The sequence below is a fragment of the Monodelphis domestica genome, chromosome 2, assembly GCF_027887165.1.
Source record: "Monodelphis domestica isolate mMonDom1 chromosome 2, mMonDom1.pri, whole genome shotgun sequence".
NCBI classification, from domain to species: domain Eukaryota; kingdom Metazoa; phylum Chordata; class Mammalia; order Didelphimorphia; family Didelphidae; genus Monodelphis; species Monodelphis domestica.
Genome location: NC_077228.1, coordinates 495,835,164 through 495,856,995, shown reverse-complemented (window position 1 = coordinate 495,856,995; position 21,832 = coordinate 495,835,164). Strand labels below are relative to the sequence as shown.

At 49.9% G+C, this 21,832-nt stretch overlaps 2 protein-coding genes across 3 annotated transcripts; both read right to left on the bottom strand.

The window, feature by feature from the left end:
* Nucleotides 1-64: 64 nt before the first annotated feature.
* On the bottom strand, nucleotides 65-6,433 carry ECM1 (extracellular matrix protein 1). Of its 2 annotated transcripts, XM_001370751.4 has the most exons (13): nucleotides 6,302-6,433; nucleotides 5,827-5,973; nucleotides 4,214-4,261; nucleotides 4,042-4,137; nucleotides 3,865-3,936; nucleotides 3,518-3,595; nucleotides 3,352-3,411; nucleotides 3,098-3,142; nucleotides 2,679-2,950; nucleotides 2,100-2,480; nucleotides 1,341-1,561; nucleotides 942-1,029; nucleotides 65-390 (listed from the first exon to the last, which is right to left on the bottom strand). In XM_001370751.4, exons 2-13 carry the CDS (start codon nucleotides 5,912-5,914, stop codon nucleotides 160-162), a joined length of 1,680 nt encoding a protein of 559 aa, XP_001370788.2. In that variant the 5' UTR covers nucleotides 5,915-5,973; nucleotides 6,302-6,433; the 3' UTR covers nucleotides 65-159. The 2 variants fall into 2 exon arrangements, with proteins under 2 accessions (XP_001370788.2, XP_007485444.1); XM_007485382.3 differs by lacking the exon at nucleotides 2,100-2,480 and having other exon boundaries at nucleotides 5,827-6,314.
* Nucleotides 6,434-6,464: 31 nt separating this feature from the next.
* Nucleotides 6,465-21,572, bottom strand: TARS2 (threonyl-tRNA synthetase 2, mitochondrial). Its single transcript, XM_001370721.3, has 18 exons — nucleotides 21,417-21,572; nucleotides 21,036-21,232; nucleotides 20,186-20,309; nucleotides 18,498-18,622; nucleotides 17,755-17,872; nucleotides 17,573-17,637; nucleotides 17,305-17,383; nucleotides 12,102-12,251; nucleotides 11,826-11,924; nucleotides 11,373-11,590; nucleotides 10,532-10,694; nucleotides 9,966-10,103; nucleotides 9,705-9,782; nucleotides 9,340-9,440; nucleotides 8,880-8,981; nucleotides 8,479-8,551; nucleotides 7,872-7,986; nucleotides 6,465-6,849 (listed from the first exon to the last, which is right to left on the bottom strand). The coding sequence occupies exons 1-18, from the start codon at nucleotides 21,474-21,476 to the stop codon at nucleotides 6,701-6,703; spliced, it is 2,154 nt and encodes a 717-aa protein (XP_001370758.1). The 5' UTR covers nucleotides 21,477-21,572; the 3' UTR covers nucleotides 6,465-6,700.
* Between the last annotated feature and the right edge of the window lie 260 nt (nucleotides 21,573-21,832).

Genomic DNA, 21,832 nt, shown 5'->3' with positions numbered 1-21,832 from the left:
GGAAACTGAGGTAGGGAAAGCAGTGCCTTGTGGGATGGAGAACAGACAAACAAGAGGTACCGACTCCAAGACCAATGTATTTATTAGAAAGACAGTTTGTAGAGGGAAAGAGATTTCCTTCCCCTTTCAGGTCCTCACTAAAGTTTAGCCAGCTTTGGTTCATTCTCCTTTGTGCTCTGGGGTGGGGGTGACAAGAGGTAATTCAGTTGTTCCTGTCCCTTGCTGGCCTCTGGGTTTCTGGGGCACTCCAGCCACCAAGGCCACGTTCCTTAGGTAGTGAGTATTGAAGCAGCAGGTCTGTTCATCCCCCGGGGAATGGTCACAACAGGATTCAGTATCCCTCCACGAGTCACGTCGGGAGCCACAAAGATCTCTGATGAAGGCTGATTTCTATGAGGAGAAGGATTGTAGAGAAAGGTGTGTGTGTGTAGGGGAAGCAAAGATACGTTGGTCCCCAAGGTTTGTTAAAGGAGATATATTTAGCCATGGAAAACGTTGAAAATGCATTTTCCCTAGAATTGTTGCTATTTTTCTCCCCTTGCCCCAAATGGCCCACAGATGCTTGCCATTCTTCTCCCCATCCTCTCCCAGTGGGCCTTTTGGCCCCAGACCCTTTTCCTCTTCCAAGGGCTTTTCATGGGAGACGGAGCAAAGCCCCTTCAGGACTAAAGCTGTAGTCCAGATGCCGGACAGATGTGCAAATCTGCAAGTGCTAGAAAGGTTCCTAGAAGTTGGAGATAGGAGAATGGGGCCCAGCCTGAGGCCCAGAAGAGGCATGAGGAAAAGGGGGGCAGGGAGCGTGGAGATGAACCATCTAGGGCTGAGAACCGCAAGTCATTCTCTTCCTCCTCCTCCTGTCTCTCCCCTAGAAAGGCCTCCTTGCTCAAGACACGGAAGAAGCCACCCGAACCGGCGATCCCTGCGCCCCCTCCTCGGCATACCTCCTCCTCTGCGCAGAACCCTTGTTCTGGTGGTGCCAGCTCACAGCATCGGGCTGTCATGTTCCGGATAAGCCCAGGAATGTGCTTACTGAGGAGAGAAAATGGGCTGCCTCGCTGCAACGTTCTCACAACAAATTCTCCACTTCAATGATAACTCATGGACTCTAGTGGCCTCAGGCAGGTGGGGGAGGTGGCCCCTGCTTCACTGTCTTTGTTCTTTGTAAGCCTGTACCTGCCTCAGAATCAGTACTTGAGGGGTGAGGGCCTGGCCCTGGGGGGAAGGGACTCTGAGGCCACATTTGCACCCAGGACCTCCCATCTCTACACCTGGCTCTCGCTCTTCAAGGGATTGTAGGCTTTTGAGGGAAGGAAGTTGGCCGGGTAGGAGGGCAGACTTACTGCTTGGTGAGGACTTTGCGGTGTCCACAGAGCTGGGCCATGGTGTCGGGAGTGATCCGGCTGAGGTCCACCGTCAAGATGTCCCGATCGTAGTTGGGGTAGGGGGCGTGGCGAGCGAAGCAGATGTCCCGGGCAGGGCTGGCGGGGTGCTGGCAGCACACGTGGTGGTGGGTCTTAATGGCCAGCTCCTCGTCGCAGTAACTGTCCAGAGCCTCCTCCCACTGTGTGAGAAGGCAGAAGGAGGTCAGAATGGGCGGAGGCGGAAGGAGAGAAGGCCGGCGCGTCCTCCCTCTCAGCCTGGGAGACTCGAAGGTGGGCCTTCTCTGGAGAGAGGACAGCCCTAGGCTGGCATCCTCGGTCCCTGGGGAACGTGACTCTAAATGGGTCAAGGACGGAGGGGCGGCTGGAGCCTGCTGGAGCTTGTTGGGGCTGCAGGCGGATGAGGGCCAGGAGGGACTGGGACCAGGTGCTGGAGGTGGATGCAGGTTAGAGACGGACGCATGGATGGATGCAGGTTGGAGACGGATGGATGGACGGGCGGGCTCAGAGGTCGGAGGTGGATGGACTGATGGACGGGATCAGAGCTCAGATTGGATGCACCGTCGGATGAGCGGGATCGGAGGTTGGGATCTGGCTGGAGGTGGATGGACTGATGGCTGGGATCAGAGGTCAGAGGTAGACGGACTGACGGACAGGACAGACAGGATCAGAGGTCGGAGTCGGCCGATGAGACCAGAGATAGGAGGGACCCTCACTTACGGCCTGCCGCGCGCAGGTGTAGTTGTCTCCTTGGTGGCAGCAGCGCCTGAACTTGCCCTCCAGCTGCGTCAGGGCCCGGAGCTGCCGCTGGACGTGGTCCATGGTGGGGAGTCCTCGGGGGACGGATCGGAATCGCCGTAGCCGGCAAATGTTCCTAACGTTGTCCGGGGAGGGGACTCCGGGGGGAAAGGACAGCTCCAGGCCAGGGGCAGGCCTGGGGGTGGGAGGGGGGCAGGGCTCATGGAGGCGCTCGTAGTCCGCCTGGGGGGCGCGCTCTTGGAAGCAGGAGAGGCGGGCCTCCCCCCGAAGCCAACAGCACGAATAGGCTCTGGTCTTGACTGAGAATTCAGACTCACAGAACCGAAACAGGGCATCTGCCCACTAGAGCAAAAAGAGGTGGTCATTCCGGAGGTTTGCCGCCCCGAGCCCTCCTCGGGCCAGAGCCGCCAGACAACTCGGGCGATAAACACATGCGCGCTGCCGGGCTCCCGACGCGCCCACTTGGGAGACCCTCAGCCGCGCCGCGGACGACAGCCGGGAGCTCCGTCCCTCCCCCAGCCCTCCGGCCGCCGCACTCACCACAAACTCTGCGCAATCCAGCTGGTCTTTCGGGAGGTGGCAGCAGCGGGTGTAGCCCGTCTCCAGGAAGTTGAGGGCATTTCCCTGGCGACTGAGGTGGGAGTAGCCGGTCTGAGGCAGGTTCCAGGGGCCGTAGACCACGTGCTTGCGCTCGGGGTGGCAGATCTGGTGCATATTCTTCGGGGAAGGGCGCCCGGGGGGGAAGCTGTCCAGCCGGTGGCCCCAGCCCACGGGGCGGCCCTCCGGTCGGCAGCGCCGGGGCTGCTGGTGCTCTGGGGACAGGACGGGCGCCCATCAGCTAGTGAGCTGGCCGTCGGGGTCCAGGAAGAGCAGAGGCCGGAGAGGGGGAGGAAGGATGGGGAGAAGGGAAGGGGAGGGGGAGAGCCGGAGGACAGCGAGGCAGCATTCCTCGGCCTTACCTTCTCCCAGGGCCGGGGGCAGCTCTCCAAATTGAGAGGGAATGACTGGGAGAGAGAGAAAAGTGGTCAGGACGGGGAGCCACGCTTCTGGCTTCTTTCCCCAGCCTCCTTGGACCCAAGCGGGGCACCCCTGGGAAAGGGAGTGTGAAGAGGGAAGGGAGTCCGGAGTCCCGGGCGCCTCCCCGGGCTCCTTATCTGGGAAATGAGGCATCTGACTAGGGGATCCCTCGGACTCCCCAAAGGGTGGGACTTACCTTCTTTCTGCTCTTGGTGGGGAATCTCCTCAGACTCCAGAGCGGGGGAGGAAGACTGCGCTGTGGCGGGGAGAGGGTGGGTGAGGGAGTGACCGCCCCACGCTCTCGTGGGGGACAGGACCAGTGATTTTCCCTCCTCGTGGGGCCGGGAAACAACGAAGATTACCTTCTCTCTGGTCCATGGGAAGATGGCGAGGGGGCTCCACTTCCTTTTGGATGGGCACCGCTCTGCTGGGAGAGGGCTCTGTGAGGGGAGGAAGAAGATGAACCGTGAAGGCTCCGAGAGGAGGGGGAGCTGGCCAGGCTGATGCGGGCCCAGCGCTAAAAGAAGGCGCCCTGTGGAGGGGGAAGGAGTAGGAAGGGTTTTGCTTGGCCTCAGAGGGGCCCAATGGGGAGGTGTTCCAGGGCCAGGCCGGAAGGTCATGGCTGGAGCTTCAGATGCTGGGGGGGGGGGGGCTCCTTGGGCTTGGAGAGGGCCCGGGAGACCGCGTTGGTACTGGGGGCAGCGCTCACCTTTCTTCCCCAGAGACAGTTTCTGAGGGCTCTGGGCCTGCTGTAGAGGGAAGTCTTCGAAGAAGTCCTGGGCTGTGGGGACAAGAGCCGGTGACGGAGCAGCCGGAAGGCCTGGCCCCCCACCTGTGGCCGGACAGGAAAGCAGGGTCTGCGGGCAGGGCAGAGCCCGGGCCTCACCTTCCGTCTGTCCCTCAAAGGCACGATGGGAGATGACGAGGTCCTGGAGGTCAGGCTTTTGCGGGCTGGAAGGGGCCGGAGGGGCTGCGTAGCCCACTAGGAGGGAATGGTTCTGTGAGATGTCGGCCCGAGGCCTCTCCCCCTCCTCCTCCCCAGCCTCCAGCCTTCTCACCTTCTTTGGGGAAATGTTCTGGAATGGCTTCTCTCTGCTCCGAGGGCCCTGAGGGGGGAGGACGTGCTCAGGAGGCGCCCCCTTTGCTTTGTTTTACTAGGAGGGCATGAGGGCCTCCGACCTCCTGTCTTGTCCAGAGCCCGGATGAAAAGAAGGGAGGCTGGGGAGAAGGGCGGGGACCAGGGCTCGATGCCGGCCGCCCCCCAAAGTCTGTGCAATTCTGTTGGGAGTTCTTTAGGGACGAGGGGCCTTATGTTTTTGTGTTTGGAAACCCTCCTCTTCCCCCTTAGACTCTGGGGACGGGTTCCAAGGCAGAAGAGCAGTCAGGCTGGGCCATGGCAGGGAAGGGACTTGCCCAGAGTCACCCAGCTGTGAAGTGCCAGATTGGAACCCAGGACCTCCCCTCTCTAGGCCTGGCTCTCTGTCTGCTGAGCCATGCAGCTGCTCTGATGAGGGATCTTTTTGGTCTTTGTGTCCCCAAAGGGCCCAGCCCACAGCCTCCCACATTCTGGATACTCAGATGTTTAAAAAAAAAATTAAACAGAATTTATTGAAAGGCCCCCCTAGGAAGGGCTGGGACAGAGCCCTAGACAGAGACTTCCTCGGTGCCAGCCTGCCTCAAGCTCGTCTCCCGCCTCTCCTATGGGGTTTTCGGAGCCCATCAGCTGATGGGGCACCAGCGGGTGACCCTCCATCCTGGCCCAAAGCCTCACCCCAGCCTGGCCCGAAGGGAATGTGGCACATGAGGCCGGGAGGGGCTGCTGAGTCAGAGGCTCTGGTGGTGGCCAGAGGAGGCCCTGATGGCTGCCACTGCCTTTCCTCCATCCGCCGGGCTCTCCCAGGCCTGGCGTCCCCGCTGCTCAGGGACTTGGGGGGTTCTGCCGGGCTGCCCAGACACCACTCCTCCCTCCCTCCCTCCCTGCCACTCTGTTCTCTCTCCCAGGAGTCCTCCATCCCCCCTCTGCCCCAGAGATGCTTCATCGCCTGCCTAGTGCCAGTAAGCCCAGCTAATATCGTTATCTCATCGAACCCTCTTATTTAATGGAGGAGAGCCGAGACCTGGAGAAGCCGACTTGCCCCAGGACACACAAGTAGGAAGTGGCACAGCTGGGACCCGACCCAGATCCTCTGACTTGAAAGCCAACTTGCTTTCTGCTGTTAACGTGCCGTCAAACCCCTTCTGGTTGTCCTCCCTCCCCTCACGCCTCTCCTCCAGCATCAATGAGAGCAGCCCCTTCCCCGATGACGGCCTGTAAGAGCGGGTGCCGGGGCGTTCTGCTTGGGGTGGGAAGGATAGATAGGGAGGACACAGGGCCTCGCCATCCACCAGCAGTAGCAGACTTTTGGGTTTTACAGAGCACTTTCCTCTGGATTCTTCCAAAATGTATGCAAGTAAAAATGTTCATCTTCCCATTTTACAAAGCAGCAAGCTGAGGCTCTGAGTGGCTCGCCCAGTCACAGTTACTTTTGGAGCAAAGGTTGAACCTGGCTCTCAGCAGGGACCGATAAATGGGCTTATGAGGGCTCGGCCACTCCAATGGAGCGCCTACTGTGTGCCCAGGCAGCGTGCCGGGGCATCTTCCCCACTGAACCCCAGGCTGGCCCACACTCACCTCCCTGAGCAGAAGCGCCCAAGGCCAGGAGCATGAGGAGGAGAGCTGCTAGGGCTGTGGCCCCCATGGCGGGGCAGGCGGCGGGCATGGGGCCCGTCGTTCAGGGCTGTCAGGGGCCGAGGCCTACTGGTCCGGTTGCAGTCTGAGCTGTTGTGATTGCTCGTGAGGTTCCTCCTCCTCTTATAGGGCCCCTTCCAGCTCCCGCCCAAGCCCGGGGCTTCCTGCTCTGACTCACCCTAATCCCTGGCAACCTCCACCCCCTCCCCCAGCCTGGCGAGGTCACAGAGATGCCTCTCCAGCTGAGGTGACTCCTAAGGGCAGGATTCCAGGGGCCCCTCCAGTCGGATATTTGGGATTCCCCCCCTCCCCCCACTGGCCCGATGGGCAGTCCCGAGAGGGGGCGCAGGGCACAGGGCGAGATGTTTTCAGGGCTGGGAGAGAACGTTCTGTTTGGATGTCCCGCTTCCCCCCTCACCTGCCTGCCCTAGAGGGGGGTCCTGCAGGGGCCAGGATGTGTATTCCTCTACCTCCCGTGCTTGGCTGCTTTCATTCAGAATTGGAGAGCCTGGGTAGGCCGTGGGCAGAGCTTAGCCTTTTCCCCATTTCTTTGACCCAGAGGGCTGACCGGGACAAACAGCTGAAGGTTCCCATTTATTCTCGTCATTATTCTCTTTCCCCCCAGACCTTGGGAATGTGACGCTCAGGGGACGGACAGACGGATGCCCCCTGTGCCTCTGCCCTCCGGCTCAAGCAGAGCTCCAGGGAAACCCCCCAAATGGGACCCCCTCCCGGGGGGCCATCGTGTCCCATTCTCTTCTCTCCACAGGCCGGTGGCTCAGGCCCCAAATGCTTCCACAGGCTCTCAGGAGACGGCTCAAAACAGCTCTTCGGCATTGGGGACCCTGGCGTCCCGCAGCTCTCGAAGCCGAACTACAGCTTCGGCAACCGGCCGCTCTCCCAGCTGGCCGCTGTCTCTCGTTCGAATGTTTACCGTCCCCCGACTCTGCTCTCTGGGCCCCACCACTATGGGAGAAGGAAGAGGCGGGTTAGAGCGGGAACTGCGGCTCCAGAAGCAGGGCGCAGCGCCGGCCCACTTGGGCTTCTTGGAGAGACCAGGATCCCTGAAAATGTCTGTGACAGGAGGAAGAGGGTTATATTTAGTGTGCCCTTGGCTGGCCAGCCTTCGGAGGAGGGGAGGCCAGATAAGAAACAACCGTTTCTTCCCTTTCCTTCCCAGCTTCCGCACCCCATTATCATTTCCAGTCAGGGATCCAGGGGCGAGAGTTAACAGGGTGCACGAGATGAGAGGATGTCACAAACAACCTAGGCAGAGACAAAGGGTTCACAGAGCACGAGGGAAAGCTAGTCAGAAGCAAACCAGGGGAGGCACGCTCATTGTCTACTCTGGAAAGCGAGGGCTAAGCCCTGGAAAAATGGGGAAAAGAGGCCCTAACCGTGAGGGCTCCCACAGATAGAGCCCTCGACTGGATACTGATCATCTCATCTGCTCAGCGCTCCAGCCCTTGAAGGTAGATTAACATCCCCATTGTAGAGAGATTCTTAGGGACTTGCCCACAGTCACACAATTCTCAGGTTTCTAAGGCAGGATTCAAACCCAGGTCCTCCCAAGTCATGATTATCCACTATGCTATGGTGAGAAACCACCAAGACGTTCCTTGTCCCTTGTCCCAGAATGTGTCATTCGTGCCTCCATTCCCCAGGGCTCTCTTGCAGTGCAGGATAAACAAGCAAAGACAATTACTTAATAACCTCATTAATCCCTCTTGTCCCTTTTTGATAAAGCTAAAAAAAAGAAAACAATTAGTCCCAGAGGTGGAAGGATGCTGAGTGGGGGAAGATGGGCACGGGCGCCAAAGAAGTTGTGCTCCACTTCCCAGCTCCTTTAGGCCCCGGGGAGATAATGAGCCTCAGTCTGACTGAGTTGATATAGGCTGACTGGGAAGAAGAGGGAGAGGGTGCCCCAGCACAGGTGGCACCCTGGGATTCTGGGGGCCAGCTCTGCTCCTCCATTTGGAATCACTCACCAAACTGGAAATTGTACTGAGAAAGCTGGGCCCGTCGGACTCTCCGGCTGAGGGTCAGGCTCGGGTCCTTATCCAAGTCACCGGCCAGACCTGCGGCCTGCAGGGCTTCTTGCACCTGGATGAAAGTTTGGGAAGAGATGACGTCACTGGCAACCAAAGGGCAAGGAGAGTCCGACCGGGAATCTCGTCTCATGAACCTACTGGAGCTCCGGCTCAACTGGACAACGAGCTGTTCACTCGGCTTGGCCTCCAACACCCTCATCCACTCCTAATCCACAGCCTCAGCTCTGCCTCTGAATCTTTTCCTTCCAGGTTCAAGCGTCTCTTCTTCACGAAGCCTTCCCTACCCCCTCTGTAATGCTCTTTCCCTTTCCAGGTGACCATATCCCAGACTGATCTGGGTAGACGCTGTCCACTCCCCCCCCAGAAGAACGTAAGCTCTTTGAGGGAAGGGAGTTTCATTTTTGTCTCTATCCCCGCCCTGTTCCCAGAGCAGGGGTTTAACAAGGCTTCTTGTACACGGTGGCTTTTCCTGGCTCCCATTCCTTCCTGACCCTGACCATGTTCCCTCATTCTTTCCAAGCTCTGATCCCAAGCTCCCCCTCACCTCTCGAGCATAACCCTCTTGCTCAGCTCCCACGGGGATGACCATAGCCTGGAGTGGAGAGAGCCACAGTGGCCTGAAATTGAGAGGAGAAAGTGCAGAGTTACTCCTCCACGAGAACGGAATGGGGACAATAAAGCCTGGGGAAGTGTGCCAGGACATAAAGGAGTAAAACAATTTAGATGCTGTGGGGCTGTGTGTATCTGAGAGTCAGAGCAGGAAGGCCCCTTCCCCCTCATTCCATTTTACAGAAGAGCACCCTGAGACAGAAGTTCAATAACTTCCCTAGAGCCAGGGAGCTAGGAACTGTCTCAGGTGGGATTTGCATGCAGACCTTCCTATCCACTATGCCCTGCTGCCTCTGTTGGGGTAAGAGGTCAGAACTTAGGGTTCAGTGGTCTTACCATTTGCCTCCATAGTTCTCAGTCAGCACCCCCAACATTCTTTCCACTGAGCCTAGCACTGCTCGGTGAATGAGGACTGGGCGCTCCAGGACCCCTGCTTGCCTTGATGGGTAGGAAGGAGGAAATCAGAAACAGCTCAAAACTTTTCTTCTCATCTCCCTGGCCCAGAAACCCCAGGAAAAGCTCCCTAGAAATTTGAGATGGAGGAAGAAGTGGGAGCCTCCTCCCAAGAGAATGCCGGGGACTTGGAGGTAGGGACTGTTGTGTTTCTCTTGGTATTCCTAGCACTTTAAACAGTGGGTGCTTAATGAATATTTGTCAAATGGAACTGAACTGTTTTATATGCACAGTATTGATTTCTGGCAAAAAGGACCAAGTGAGAAAGGGGATGGATACTGTATTCATGGGCTGGATGCCTTGGAGTACCACGAAGAGACATGGAGTGGGGAAGCGTCCATACCCCATATACTGGAGGCCAAATCTCAAAGGCAGCTGGAAATCAAGCTGGATTGTTCCACACTGATGGGGCCTTCCCAGGGCATCCTGGATATGAACATCAATCTAGAGAAAGACCGTACATGGGGTTGGTTAGCATTGGATCCTCCATCACGCTGAACCTTGGATCATGAATAGAAGGAACCCCAGAGGCCATCTAGTTCAATCTCTTCATGAGAAAACTGAAGACCAGGGAAAATAAGTGACTTGTTTAAGGTGACTTAGGTACCAGGGGTAGAATTTAAACCAAGGTTCTCCGACTCCAGAGGAAGTGCCTGTCCCCACTTCCTAGCACATGTGCTCTTCATCCATTCAGGAATTGTGACTCACCTTGGGCCCATAAAAGGCACCATCTCCAGGGTTCAGATCCCAGGGCTCCCCAAACTCATCCAGGGCTTGTTGAAGGATCTAGAGGGTGGCAGAATGAAGTCACTCTGAAATTCCAGGGAACTCCCCTTTCCACATTCATAGTCTTCCAACCTCTTCTGCTGTCTCCTCCCAGAAAAATGGGGAAGGCTCTAGGATTGCTAATTCTTATCAATCCCATAGACGTTTGTGGCTCCTGTTCCCACTTTTCCCTCTAGTACTAACCTGTTCAGCCTGGTCCCAAAGGAAAGACTCCCCTAGGAAGGAAGATGGCCTGGTAGACAGCACCAAATGAAAGGAGAAGCCAAAGACTGTGTAGACTGAGCGAAGGAAATCAAGGCATCCTCGGATCTCAGACTCTAGCTGGAGGAGAGGACATGGGGGAGGTATAAGTTTGGTTGAGGGCCTGAGGAAGTGTCAAATGGCCATACCAAAAAGGGTGGTGGTGGGAATAAAAGAGACCAAGAGTGTCAAAGCAGTGGGGCAGCTGGGTAGCACATTGGATAGATCACCAAACCTGAAGTTGGGAGGACCTGGGTTCAAATATGGCCTCAGACACTTCCTCCCTATATAACACTAAGCAAGTCACTTAAACCCATTGTTCTGCCCCAGTTGTTTCTAAGACAGAATGTAAGGGTTAAAAAAGTCATAGGGAATGGATGAATATGTATGTAGATGCATACAAAACTGGGATAACTTGGGGCTTCAAAGGGTGCAATGAGTTAATGAGGTGCTAGAAGCTTGTGAGAACAAAAGGAGTGATGATACAAAGTAGGTGGGAGGGGGATAACCTGATCTTGAGCACAAAAGATATGAGCATCATCCTGCTGGAACCTTCGTAGCCGAGTCAGGCCTCCTAGACCCCCTGAGGCCTCGGTTCGGTGCAGGGCCCCAAAATCCGCCAACCGCAGAGGTAGCTCCCGCCAGGATCGGGGTCGGTGTGCGAATATCAGGCTGGGTGTGAGGGAGGACAGGGGAGTGAGTTGGAGTCCTCTGGGGAGATTCAGGTCCTCTGACTCCCAGACCCAAAGGAATGCTGAAGTCTGCCTTTGTACTCTAGTCCAGCCAATCTGCTGACTGCCTCCACACAATTGACAATTTCCTGTCTCCTTTCCTTTAGTGATACCCTTCCATGCTCCTGCAATGTCCTTTTGTCTCCTCTTTTCTCATCGCACATCAAAACTGAGTTCCTCTGGGAAAACTTATCTGACCCTTCCTGGTCAGGGGCTCGATCCTCTACTCCACATCAGTGTTTGTGTGTATGTGTTCATTTTGTATTCTAGCAGTTTATACTGTTGATGTTGGTGCCTCTGTAATTGTTATGACATGTGTTATCTTACTACCAGCTAAATTCTAAGGCCCCTGAAACCAAGGATTTTGTGTCTGATTCCACTGAATACCTTGTGACCACCTGTGCAGGGAAGGAGCTCGCCAAATGTCTACCATTCAGCTAATCCTACAAAGTCAGGTCTGGGAGACATTAAAGAACATCTTGTCCAACTCCTCTGTTTTCCCCTCTAGGGAGCGGCAGTAAGATTTAGAATACAGACCTCCTGACTCTCAGTTCAGTTCTCTTTCCAATATCCCAGATTCCTGGGTCTAGTCCCCATCAGATCCAGCCTCCCAGCTCACCAGTGTGCAGGGCAGTTCATGGGCTTAAGGGCCAGCATGCTCTGAGGGTGGTTAGTGGAACAGTTGTTTTGACAATCCGCGGGCCCATCAGGGTCGGGAGGCCGAAGGACAAACATGTCTCCACTATAATGCTTCCAGTGTCCTGACTGCTCCCATAGCTTTGTGGAGAAGAGTGTTGGGGTCCTCACTTCTGAGAACCCCCGACGGGCATACTCATCCTGAAGGAGATGGCAGATGGGGTCAGGACGAAGCAAGAGCTCCCAGTTCCCCAGGCCTCTACACAAGCAAAGCTCTCAGAGCATCACATGCCTAGGTTTTTACAAGCTGTCTCCCCCTTGATCCCCAAACATAAATCTATGCACTTTTCCTCTTCTCTAATGTCTCTGACTCCCTCAAGGGTGACTACTGGTTCTCTCTTTAGTGATCCCCCCTCATGGTTCTGATCCTTCATACCCTGATGAAAGTCATCAGTGCGTTATACACTCTTGTCCCCCGTGGCAGGAAAAAGCAGCTTCCAGGGCTCAGCTCGTGGAAGAAAAAAAGCTCCTGGTCCTGGAGATCCACAAGTTGGGTCAGAGGTGGCTGGGGATCTATGCTCCTCAGAGCTCCCTCGTTCCCGTTTGGTCCCAAGCCAGGCCTTCCCTTCCTTCCCAACACCAGCCTCTTCTTCCCAGTGTCCGCCCAAGCCACCCTTCCAGCCCCCATCCCCGGTGACCAGCACTGCCATACTTTCCCAATGCGTCTGTGGTCTCTTGCGGCTGCCTCTTCCCTTTGCTTCTCCCAGGCTCTCAGACCCTCAGAAGTGGGGAAAGAAATACCATACACTCTCTGCAACGGCTCCTGAACCCCTGAAGACCCTATCCACGATGAGGAAGAGTTCTGAGGAAGACAGGAAAGGGAAGGTAGAAAGGGCTGCAGAGCAAACTCTGCTATGTCCCTACTGATGACATGGGGAGCTAACAGGGCTGCCACCAGTCTCCCTTAACAGCTTGTCTTGCCTTACCTACCTCTGTTTTTCTCATCAGTATTACCGGCAGGACACCTTCAATTGCTGGCTCCCAATGACCAGATCCTTAGGATCCATGTTTAATTATTTCTTTCTTGTGCCATTCAAATTTTGGTCTTAAATACACTTCCAGTTTTGTTTTCACTGTCATTGATCGACCAAGTGTTCACCTTAGACCACTTGGATCACTGCTTAGGTGACCTCACCTCATCCGCTTGGTGAGTCCTCCATCTAGGCCTCTTCATGTTTCAGCCAGTCACCAGTGCTTGCCTGGATTACCATAAGCTTTAGTCAGCAATACAACCTTTCTTCCATTTATGCCAGTTCCCAGGTATAACATGCCTACTGTTTTGTATATAAAATCCAAGATCATGGTGTGTTTTATCTATTATTGATAAATGGGGTCTTCAACTCCACTATGTTCACATGTAAACCACATACGATTTATGTGACATTTTCATCATATCTACAGTATCTCTATGAAGTGTTGGCAGAAAGAAACATATAAGTTACCAAGAGTCAAGGGAACAAAAAAATGGGGCAACTAGGTGACTCAGTGGATTGAGAGCCAGGCCTAGAGATGAGAGGTCCTGGGTTCAAATCTGACCTCAGACACTTCCCAGCTGTGTGACCCTGAGCAAGTCACTTAACTCCCATTGCCTATCACTTACCTCTCTTCTGCCTTGGAGCCAACACAAAGTACTGATTCCATGACAGAAGGTAAAGGTTTAAAAAAAAAAAAGTAAAGGGAATAGTCCCAAGGTCAGAGTGAGCTAGTCAGTTAGGCTGAGAATCCAGATCTGCCTGACTCCTAGTCCCAGGTTCTTTCTCCATCTTGGGACATTTGGACCTGGGCTCTGCTCTAGTAGTTTTAAAGCTCCAAGTTTTACTTCCTCAACCTGCTGGGATTCTATGGTGCACTGCTCAAAAGCAGGAAGGCCTTTCCCCTCCTCTTTGACAGTTATGTCTAAGCCTTCCTGCCCTATACCTGGCTCAGAGACACTTTCTAGAACTCCCTATTTAACTTTTGCTATTTATACTCGTTTGCCCACTATCATATACAGTGAGTGAAATGGTCCGGTCTTACTAATTTTTCTGTTTTGAAATATTTGCATTGATAAATATCAACACACAGAATATAACTTCAGTTTTTTCCTCTTATATCTCCATTAGAATTCTCTGTCCATTCATTGTCATTTACTTTTCTCATGTGGTCATAGTATATACTCTATTCTCATTCTGTTCTATTTTCCTCCCAATTTGCATTTCAAGCAGGTCTTTCTCTCTTTTAAATTTTCATACTTTGATATATATATAGGTATATATATGAACTTCATTGTGGAATTCCATTACATTAAAATACCTCAACTTATTTAATCCCTCTCCCACTGTTCAACATTCAGGTTGCTTCTATTTTTTTCAATAATAATGAAGCCATGAAAATCTCTGGAGAGCCTTAAAAAACAAACAAAAAACTTCAACAATCCCTAATAGGGTAATATTGGTGTCAATGGAATTATCATTCCATCAAAAATATGACTATTTTTATAGCTTTTACTCTGTATTATCAGGTTGCTTTCTAAAATTCTGCAAGTTTTGAATTTACCAATAAGGAATGTGAGCGTATTTTTATTTTTGCCCCACTCCAAGAGCACTGAATTTGTTACTTTTAATTATTTTAACCTATTTGATTTCAAAAGAATTTAAATGAAATCTGGCCTCAGATACTTTCTAGCTGTGTGATCCTGGGCAAGTCACTTAACCCCCAATCGCCTAGCCCTTACCACTCTTCTGCCTTTGCGCTGATACTTACTAGGACTGATTCTAAGACAAAAGAATTTATAAAATTGGCTTAATTTGCATCTCTGATTATTAGAAAACATGAGCAATATTTCAACTAATTCTCTTTGTATTGATATGAAGAAATACTTTGTTTTTTATACCATCTTTATTTCTGAATACATTCCTCCCTTCTGTCCCATCCAATGAGCTGACCTATTTAGGAAACTGAGAGGATTAGAACAGCAAGTGGCAGTAGAAACTGAGTGAACCATTCAACTCCATCTTGGGACTCAATTCTGGAGCTAATTTTCTATTTAATTATGGGTCTAATCCAACAGAGAGGGCTTTACAAGGCCTGCAGGGCTGAGAAGCTGGATCACCTCTCTATATTGCTTAGATACCCTTAACTAAGGGCCTAGATTCTGCTGACCAGAAACCCAGTCCTATCTGAAGATTAATGCAAGGAGTATTCTCAGAATTATACAAGGTGCATGGGGTGTTCAGGAAGACTGGAACCTCTGGTGTGAGGGCTTGCCAAGAAATTTTCAGGGCTGCTTTCCTCCTTTGGTGTCCACTCAGCTCTCACCTGTGGCTCCTAGAAGCTATAGCATGTGCCACAGCCACACTCTGGTAAACCTTTCTGGTAGGTGGGCTAAACCAGATTGAGGATAACTAACAGGCCCAGGCATGTGAAGACTTCCCTCAGTGGAACAGGTGGATGGGAATGATTTGTGCCATGAAGGCAGCAAAAGTGGGAGCTGTGGAATACTTAAGAGTACTGTGTTCTGAATAAGCTGAGGTCATCTACTGTATCCCAAGTCATCACCAGTCATCTTGAATTCTGTCCTGCCACTGGACTATGATAACTTTGGAAGACAGAGTGAGGCTGATGAATTTGTGCAACTCTGCCTCACTTAAATCCAATTCATGGACAAGTCAAGACATCATCTGTGATATCAATGGTCCTCTTTGAAAACAAAGGATAAAAAACATCTCAAGCAACCCATGTCTTATATGTAAATTGGCCCTGTATTGACCAATCATTTGTTTCTAGGTACTTTTAATTGAAGGGGGAAGTAGGACACCTTTTTCTGATTTCAGGAAACTGTACCTGTTCCCTTTCCCTCTTTTAGCTTGGAAAGTCCCTAATCTTCCTACAATTAGAAAACAGAGGGCAGCTGGGTGGCTCAGTGGATTGAGAGTCAAGCTCAGAGATGGGAGGTCCTGGGTTCAAATCTGGCCTCAGACACTTCCTAGTTGTGTGACCCTGGGCAAGTCACTTAACCCCAATTGCCTAGCCCTTACCACTCTTCTTCTTTAGAACTAATTCTCAGTATTGATTCTAAGATGGAAGGTAAGGGTTTAAAAAAAATCTGGTTACTTAGTTTTATATCCTGGTTAATTATTTTCTTTTAATTAATTGGTCTTATTTGATTATTTTAATGCATAAGAATCTGTCCCCCTCTATTCTGGGTTTGGCCCTAAGTTGGGGAAGCCTGGTTTCAATTTGTTAGGCAATTGGCATATATTGCTTAATAAATTGATATGCTAGGAAGCTTGAACCTTTGCTTCCTCAACCATTTTATCTTTTACCCACCACACTATGAAATATTATTACTTAAAAAAAAAAGGAAAAATAGTAAGTTGGCAAAAATGACCACAATAGCCACTCACATCTGATGGGCTATGTGATATTCCACACCTGTCATCTAGGACCCATGATTGCAGAGAAGGAATGAAAATATATCTTCCTTCTTCTTCTCCAGGGCCAAACTTGGACATTATTATCATTATATGGAATTCAGTTTTGAATTTTTGTTTCCTTTGAAACCATAATCAATGTATTTTTCCTGGTTCTCTTTACTTCACTCCATGATTTGATTCTTCGTATTTGTCATTTCTTACAGCAAACCAGAATATTAGAGTCAAAAGTACTATTATGTACCATACTGACACATGGCATTTAAAGCCTTTTTTTTCTCTTTTAGATGAAGTACTTATTAATATTTAGTTTCCCCCCCACCAAAATATAGTTTGTTCATCTTCCTTAACAATATATCCATTATGGTCTGGAAGTTATTTTTGTCATTTAAAAAAAGAAAACAAAACAACACAAAACCCTACCAACCAGTTTATTACCAAAATATTTATAGTAGTACTTCTTGTGATGGCAAACTGGAATCAAAGTAGATGTCCATTGATTGGGGAATGGTTAAACAAATTGTGGTAAATGAATATAAAAGAGTATTACTGTAAGAAACAATGAACATGATGAATACAGAGAAGCAAGGAAAGACTTCAATGAATTGATGCAAAGTGAAGGAAGCAGAACCAGGAAAACAATAGACATAACAACCACAACAATTCCAGTGGAAAGAACAGCATCAATGATACAATGAAAAACGTGAGCCACAAAATTATATGTGAGAAGATTTCCTCCCCCTCACCCAACTTCTTTGTAGAGGTAGGGAATTATGGATGTGGAACAATGAATATAATGTCAGACTTTCTGATATGTTGGTTAGTACTTTAGAATCTTTTTTCTTTTGAAAAAAATTTTTAATATGAAAAATGTGTTGTCATGGATAGAGGTGGTCTTGAAGCCAGGAAAACTGGGATTCTAAGTCCTGCCATGGACACACACAATGTGGGTAGCTCAGGGTAAGTCACTTAACCTCTCTGTCCCCAAGATAACTCTCCTGGACTCCTCTAAGTTTCAGGGCTGATTCTGGTTGGGATCCCTTATATGGAAGTTCCCTACATTAATGAAATCAAAGGCCTAATATCTTTCCTTTTCCTTATCCCTGTAATAAAAAGGAATGGCTCTCTGGAAGGGTATGAGGGTGAAGGCTACAGTAGGTATACATAGAGGTGGTATGAAAAACCCCAAATAACAACAAATAGATATCAATAAAAACTTATCTCGAGCCTCTCTGATTTAGATTCAGGTTTTTTCAAAATCTGTTCTATGTACCAAATTTTCCTTGTTCTTTAAGTTATACTATACAAACTTTTAATTTTCTTGTAATAAACCTATTCATGTTGTCCCTAGGATATGGAATATGATTGACTAATCCCTTCTCTTACTCGCCTCCCTTAGAGAGTCAGCAGGGAAAAATCCCTGTTGTCTCTTCCTTTACTCACTGTCAGAAGCTTCAGCACACCAATCTGTCCCGTATGTCGGAGGTGGGGGCCCTTGCAAAGGTCAACTGACGTGCCACATCTGGGAGAAGGAAGGGGGTAACAGAGTCAGTGTCTCACATTTTTGAGACTCTAGTTTTCTCCTCTTCACAGCTTCAAACCTTTGAAGAAAGGCTGCCTGGTGACTGAGGGAAGATCTGGGAACAAAAATAGCCCCAGACCTAGTAACAGAAGTGACAGAAGTGGTCTCCATTACTTGTGTTGTTCTTACCCATATACTGTAGCCATCTGCTCCTTTACTTTGTCTTCAATCAGTTGAAGCTTAAAAGGGTTATCCTGAAGGGAAGGAAGTCAGGGGGAGAGGGTGATATTATTGAGAGGAAGAAGACATTTCCCTCTGTTTTTGTCTCTTCCACTTACCCTTGGTTCCCAGTGTCCCTGACCTTTTCTGACCTTAAACAGCTGACAAAGCTGCTCTCGAGAGGCCACGAGTCGACGGAAAGGGTGAGCAGCAGCCACAATTCTCTGACATGTCTGTTCCAGGATGGGCAGCTCTGAGCCCCGCACCGTCCTAGAAAATGAATTAGTTAGTCTACATATGAGACCACTCCCAGTGAACAGAAGCCTGAACTGGGAGGAAGATCTTAGAAGAAAGAAGAGATACAGGTACTGTCTCTATGTGATCTCTTAGAACCACCAAGGGAGACAAGACCCAAATATTCAAAGAAGACAAAGGGATGTAAACAGAAGCTACTGTATGAAAGAAAGACACAGCATAGACAGTCCAGCTGAGTAAAGTTAAAGATAATTAGTGCTGAGGAGAATGGTTAGGAGAGATTAAGTAGGGAAGGACTAAAGTAATTTTAGACCAAAAAACCTGAAAGGAGAGGAGGATCATGCATTTTAAGAGGTGGTATGAGGTGAATCTGAGAGTTGGAGACTAGGGACAAGAATTCCATTCCTCCCCACTTTTTCCATGGTTGACATATAACACAAATTTCTCACTCAAATCTCACTCCCTCAGTGACAAACATAAAGTCTGGGAAAGCATAGATTCCAGAAGAATATAGTAAATTCTGGAGAATCTTAACCCAGTCACTTTGCATTCTCTAATGTGAATACTACTCTACCTTCATAAAATGCTTACTGAAAAAGCTCCTTTTGCTCTCATCCTCCCTTAACTCTCTTCTACTCACCGATTTCCCTGGAGTGCTATGTCATGATAGAACCCACAAGAGGTGCTGGGGCCACGGCAGAGGAGGGCACTTAGAAGATGTTCAGCAGCTGCCCCCAGGACATGGGCACTAGAATGCCAGAACAGCTGGGTTCAAAAGAAAGGAGTAATCAGTATATTTCCCTCCAAACCTCCTGACCTTTAACATTCTATATTTAATTAGCTCTTCACCCTCTTCGTAACTTGGGCAGGAGTACTATAGGAGAGTAGAAAGAGGTCAGACCTCCTAATTTTACAGAGGTCGAGGCCCAGAAAAACCAGAGAAGGTCCCAAAACAAACACTGACTTAGTGAAAGAGTCAGGAGTAGAACCCACATCTTTTGATTCTCAGACTAATCCTATTTCCCATAAGTGAATTCCCATCTGTGTGAAACATTAACCCCATGTTAAACTTGCTTCTTGTGCTTAAAATATACTTCTTATGAAGGTCCTTAAGTAAGGTTCTACCTTGGTTTCATAACTTTCTCTTTCAGCACCAACAATATAGAATTTTCTCTTAGTCTTCTCTTCTCCAAGATATCTGAGTGACAGCAGATTTCCTTTTCTAATTACATTTGGGTTAGATTAAAGTCAACCTGCATTAGCTGGACAAATTAAAATAGGGGGAAGGTGAAAGGCAGTCTGGCTATAGGAGATAGAGAGATATTATAGTGCAGAAAAAAGCTCAGAACCTGCCATTTCACTTATGAACCTGAGTTCAGATCCTGGCTTTGACATTTTCTACCTGTATGACCTCTGAGCCTTAGTTTCTTCATCTGTAAAAGAGGCCTAAACTACATAACCTCTAAGATCCCTCTCAGATTTAATACTCTAGAGGTAGACTGAGAAGCTCAGGGAATGTTTAAAAATGTATTTCAGATGTTGCTTTACAATCTTGTGTGCTATCTATCTGTCCTTTCTATTAATACATGTGAGTACTATATGCCAGGGAAGGGAAGGAGAGAGAGAGGCAGGATGCACTGGAAAGAATACCAGAAGGAAACTTGGATTTGGGGCAAGACACTTAAGCAGACTGAGTCTTTCACATCTGTAAAAGGGGTGTTATAATACTTAGTTGTACTCAATATGATGGTTGTGGAAATAAAATACATTACCATATAATTATAAGGGTCTATGAAACTTCCTCTATTCAATGCCCAATATGAACAGGTAAATAATCAATACTAAAGGAAACAGGAAATGCACCAGACTTAAGATAAAGGGAGGATTCTGTTGTGAGGACTAAATAATATATGTAAAGTAGACCACAAATTTTAAAGTTCTACATATAAACATCAGTTATTATAATTACCAAGTTCAAAAGGCTTTGATACTGAACTTGGTGATGTGCAAAGCTCAGCTCAGCTTTTTGGAGATATCAGGTTAGCTTAGTTAAGAATGTTTTTAGGTAAAGCAATCACAAAATCTGTCTACAAAGTTGTAGAAGAGTTTCCATGTGCTTTGGTGGAAAGGGCCTACACTGATGAAATAACTTTAAGAAAAAAACAAAAAAGAACCAAATGATAGGGGTAGGATGGTCTATGATTCTTCCCTTATCTATAAGATGAAACTGAAGCAAACAAAAGTGCTATAGGATAAGACTTGGGAATCCAGTTGGAATATTTTCCAGTTCAGGTGCCAGCTTAACCTGCTAGTGAGGGGGTCACTCACCGCCTTTCCTTCAGGGGAATCAAAAGTCAGAAAGTCAATGTCAGCATCCCCTTCCAAGGGCCGATCCATATCATAGGCGACTCCATTTACTCTGGCAGCTACTGCGGTATCTGCTAAAGTGGAACTAAGAGGGAGGAAAAGGCCAGGGTCAGAATTCCTAGAAGAATGGGGCAAATATTTTGCCCTATTCCAGAGACTATGGTGTGGGAACACTGAACTCTGGGAGATTAGAACCTGTTATTTCACCTTCAGAGAACAAAAATAAGAGAGATTAAGATGAAATCAGAGGGATAGAATTTTTTTTTAACCCTTTCGTTTTGTCTTAGAAATGATTGGGTTCCAAGGTAAAAGAACTTTGGTAAGGGCTAGGCAATCAGGACTAAGTGACCTGCACATAGTCACACAGATTTGGAGGTGGAAAATTTAACGGGAAAGTATGATGGAAGAGTGGAGACCCTGGGTGGAGAAATTACAATTGAACTTTGGCAGCTCCGTGGGCCTGTGGATAGAATGTTGTCTGTAGTCTGTAGTTGTCTGTAGTTACTGTAGTCAGTAAGACTCGAGTTCGAATTTGACCTCAGACACCAGTTGTTTGACCTTGGGCAAGTCACTTCCCCTCAGTCTGTCTCAGTCTCTCTACCACGGGGATAATAATAGTACCTACTTCTAAGGGTAACTTTGAGGATCAAAAGAGGCAACAGTGCCTGGCCCTATATAATTGGCAGCCCCTCTTCTGGCAGTCCTGCTTTATAAACCTCAACAGGGCTCAGGACCGAGACTCTTCAGATCTGCATCTGCGCAAGGAGGGGGATAACGACGGGCGGGGGGGCACAGGATGGTGACCACGTACCTGATCTGCAGAGCTACCTGGTAGGGTGTTGTGCTCCAGGCCTCAGCGTCCACTCTCAGGTTGCCGGGAGCAAGGACTCGGATTGAGCGCCGTTCCCTCCGTGCCCTCTCCGCCGTGCGCTCTGCCTGCGTGGCCCACAGTTCCTCGAAGAGGCTCACTCTCTCTGCAAGCCAGTGGGGAAGGGTCGACGCGGGAGCCTGGGGGAGAGCAGAGACCTGTCAGGCAGCAGTTGGTCGGGAGGCAAGGGGTGAGGGGCTCTTGTCACAAGGCAGCTTCCAGGGTGGCCGCTCCTCCCGGGCCTCCGGGGCGCAGGAAAATGGCTCCGGGAGCAATTTTTATTATTATTATTTTTTGGAGGGCGGGGCATATCCCTGCTCGCACCGTGTGTAATCCGCAGCCGGGAGTCCCCCGTATCCTGAGGCGCCGCCACAGCCGTTGCATGCTTTACGACCCCCACTGCCCAAAGATTGAGATTCCCACAGCCGCGTCCCGGAAATAGTTTATGCTGGGCCGCTTCATCCCCACAAGGCTTCCTGTCCGAGAATACCCTCGCCGATTGGCTAAGGAGACCGTCACTCATCCGTCCTGGGAACGCTTGAAAAGGCATTCCCCAAGCCACACAGGGATTCCCTGCTAAAGGTTCCGCCTGTCTGAAATGCCCGGGATGCAGGCGGAGTCTGAATCTCTCAGGCAGCCAAAGGCAGTGTTTTTTTTGTTTTGTTTTGTTTTTTTGGGGTGGTGGTGGTGGTGGGAGGGTAGGGTGTGCGCCGAGTCTGACCAACGTGACACCTTGGGAA

Bases quoted from the DNA above. Each gene is read 5' to 3' on its own strand.
- TARS2 (XM_001370721.3), bottom strand. From the start codon at position 21,476: ATGCAACGGCTGTGGCGGCGCCTCAGGATACGGGGGACTCCCGGCTGC. The intron at 21,233-21,416 runs GTGCGAGCAGGG...GCTCTCCCCCAG, and splicing joins CCGGCTGCGGATTACACACG to GCTCCCGCGTCGACCCTTCC. The intron at 6,850-7,871 runs GTGAGTGATTCC...CTTCTCCCATAG, and splicing joins TCAGTACAATTTCCAGTTTG to TGGTGGGGCCCAGAGAGCAG.
- ECM1 (XM_001370751.4), bottom strand. From the start codon at position 5,914: ATGCCCGCCGCCTGCCCCGCCATGGGGGCCACAGCCCTAGCAGCTCTC. The intron at 3,596-3,864 runs GTGAGCGCTGCC...CTCCCCTCACAG, and splicing joins ACTGTCTCTGGGGAAGAAAG to AGCCCTCTCCCAGCAGAGCG. The intron at 2,951-3,097 runs GTAAGGCCGAGG...TCCTGTCCCCAG, and splicing joins GCCCCCGGCCCTGGGAGAAG to AGCACCAGCAGCCCCGGCGC.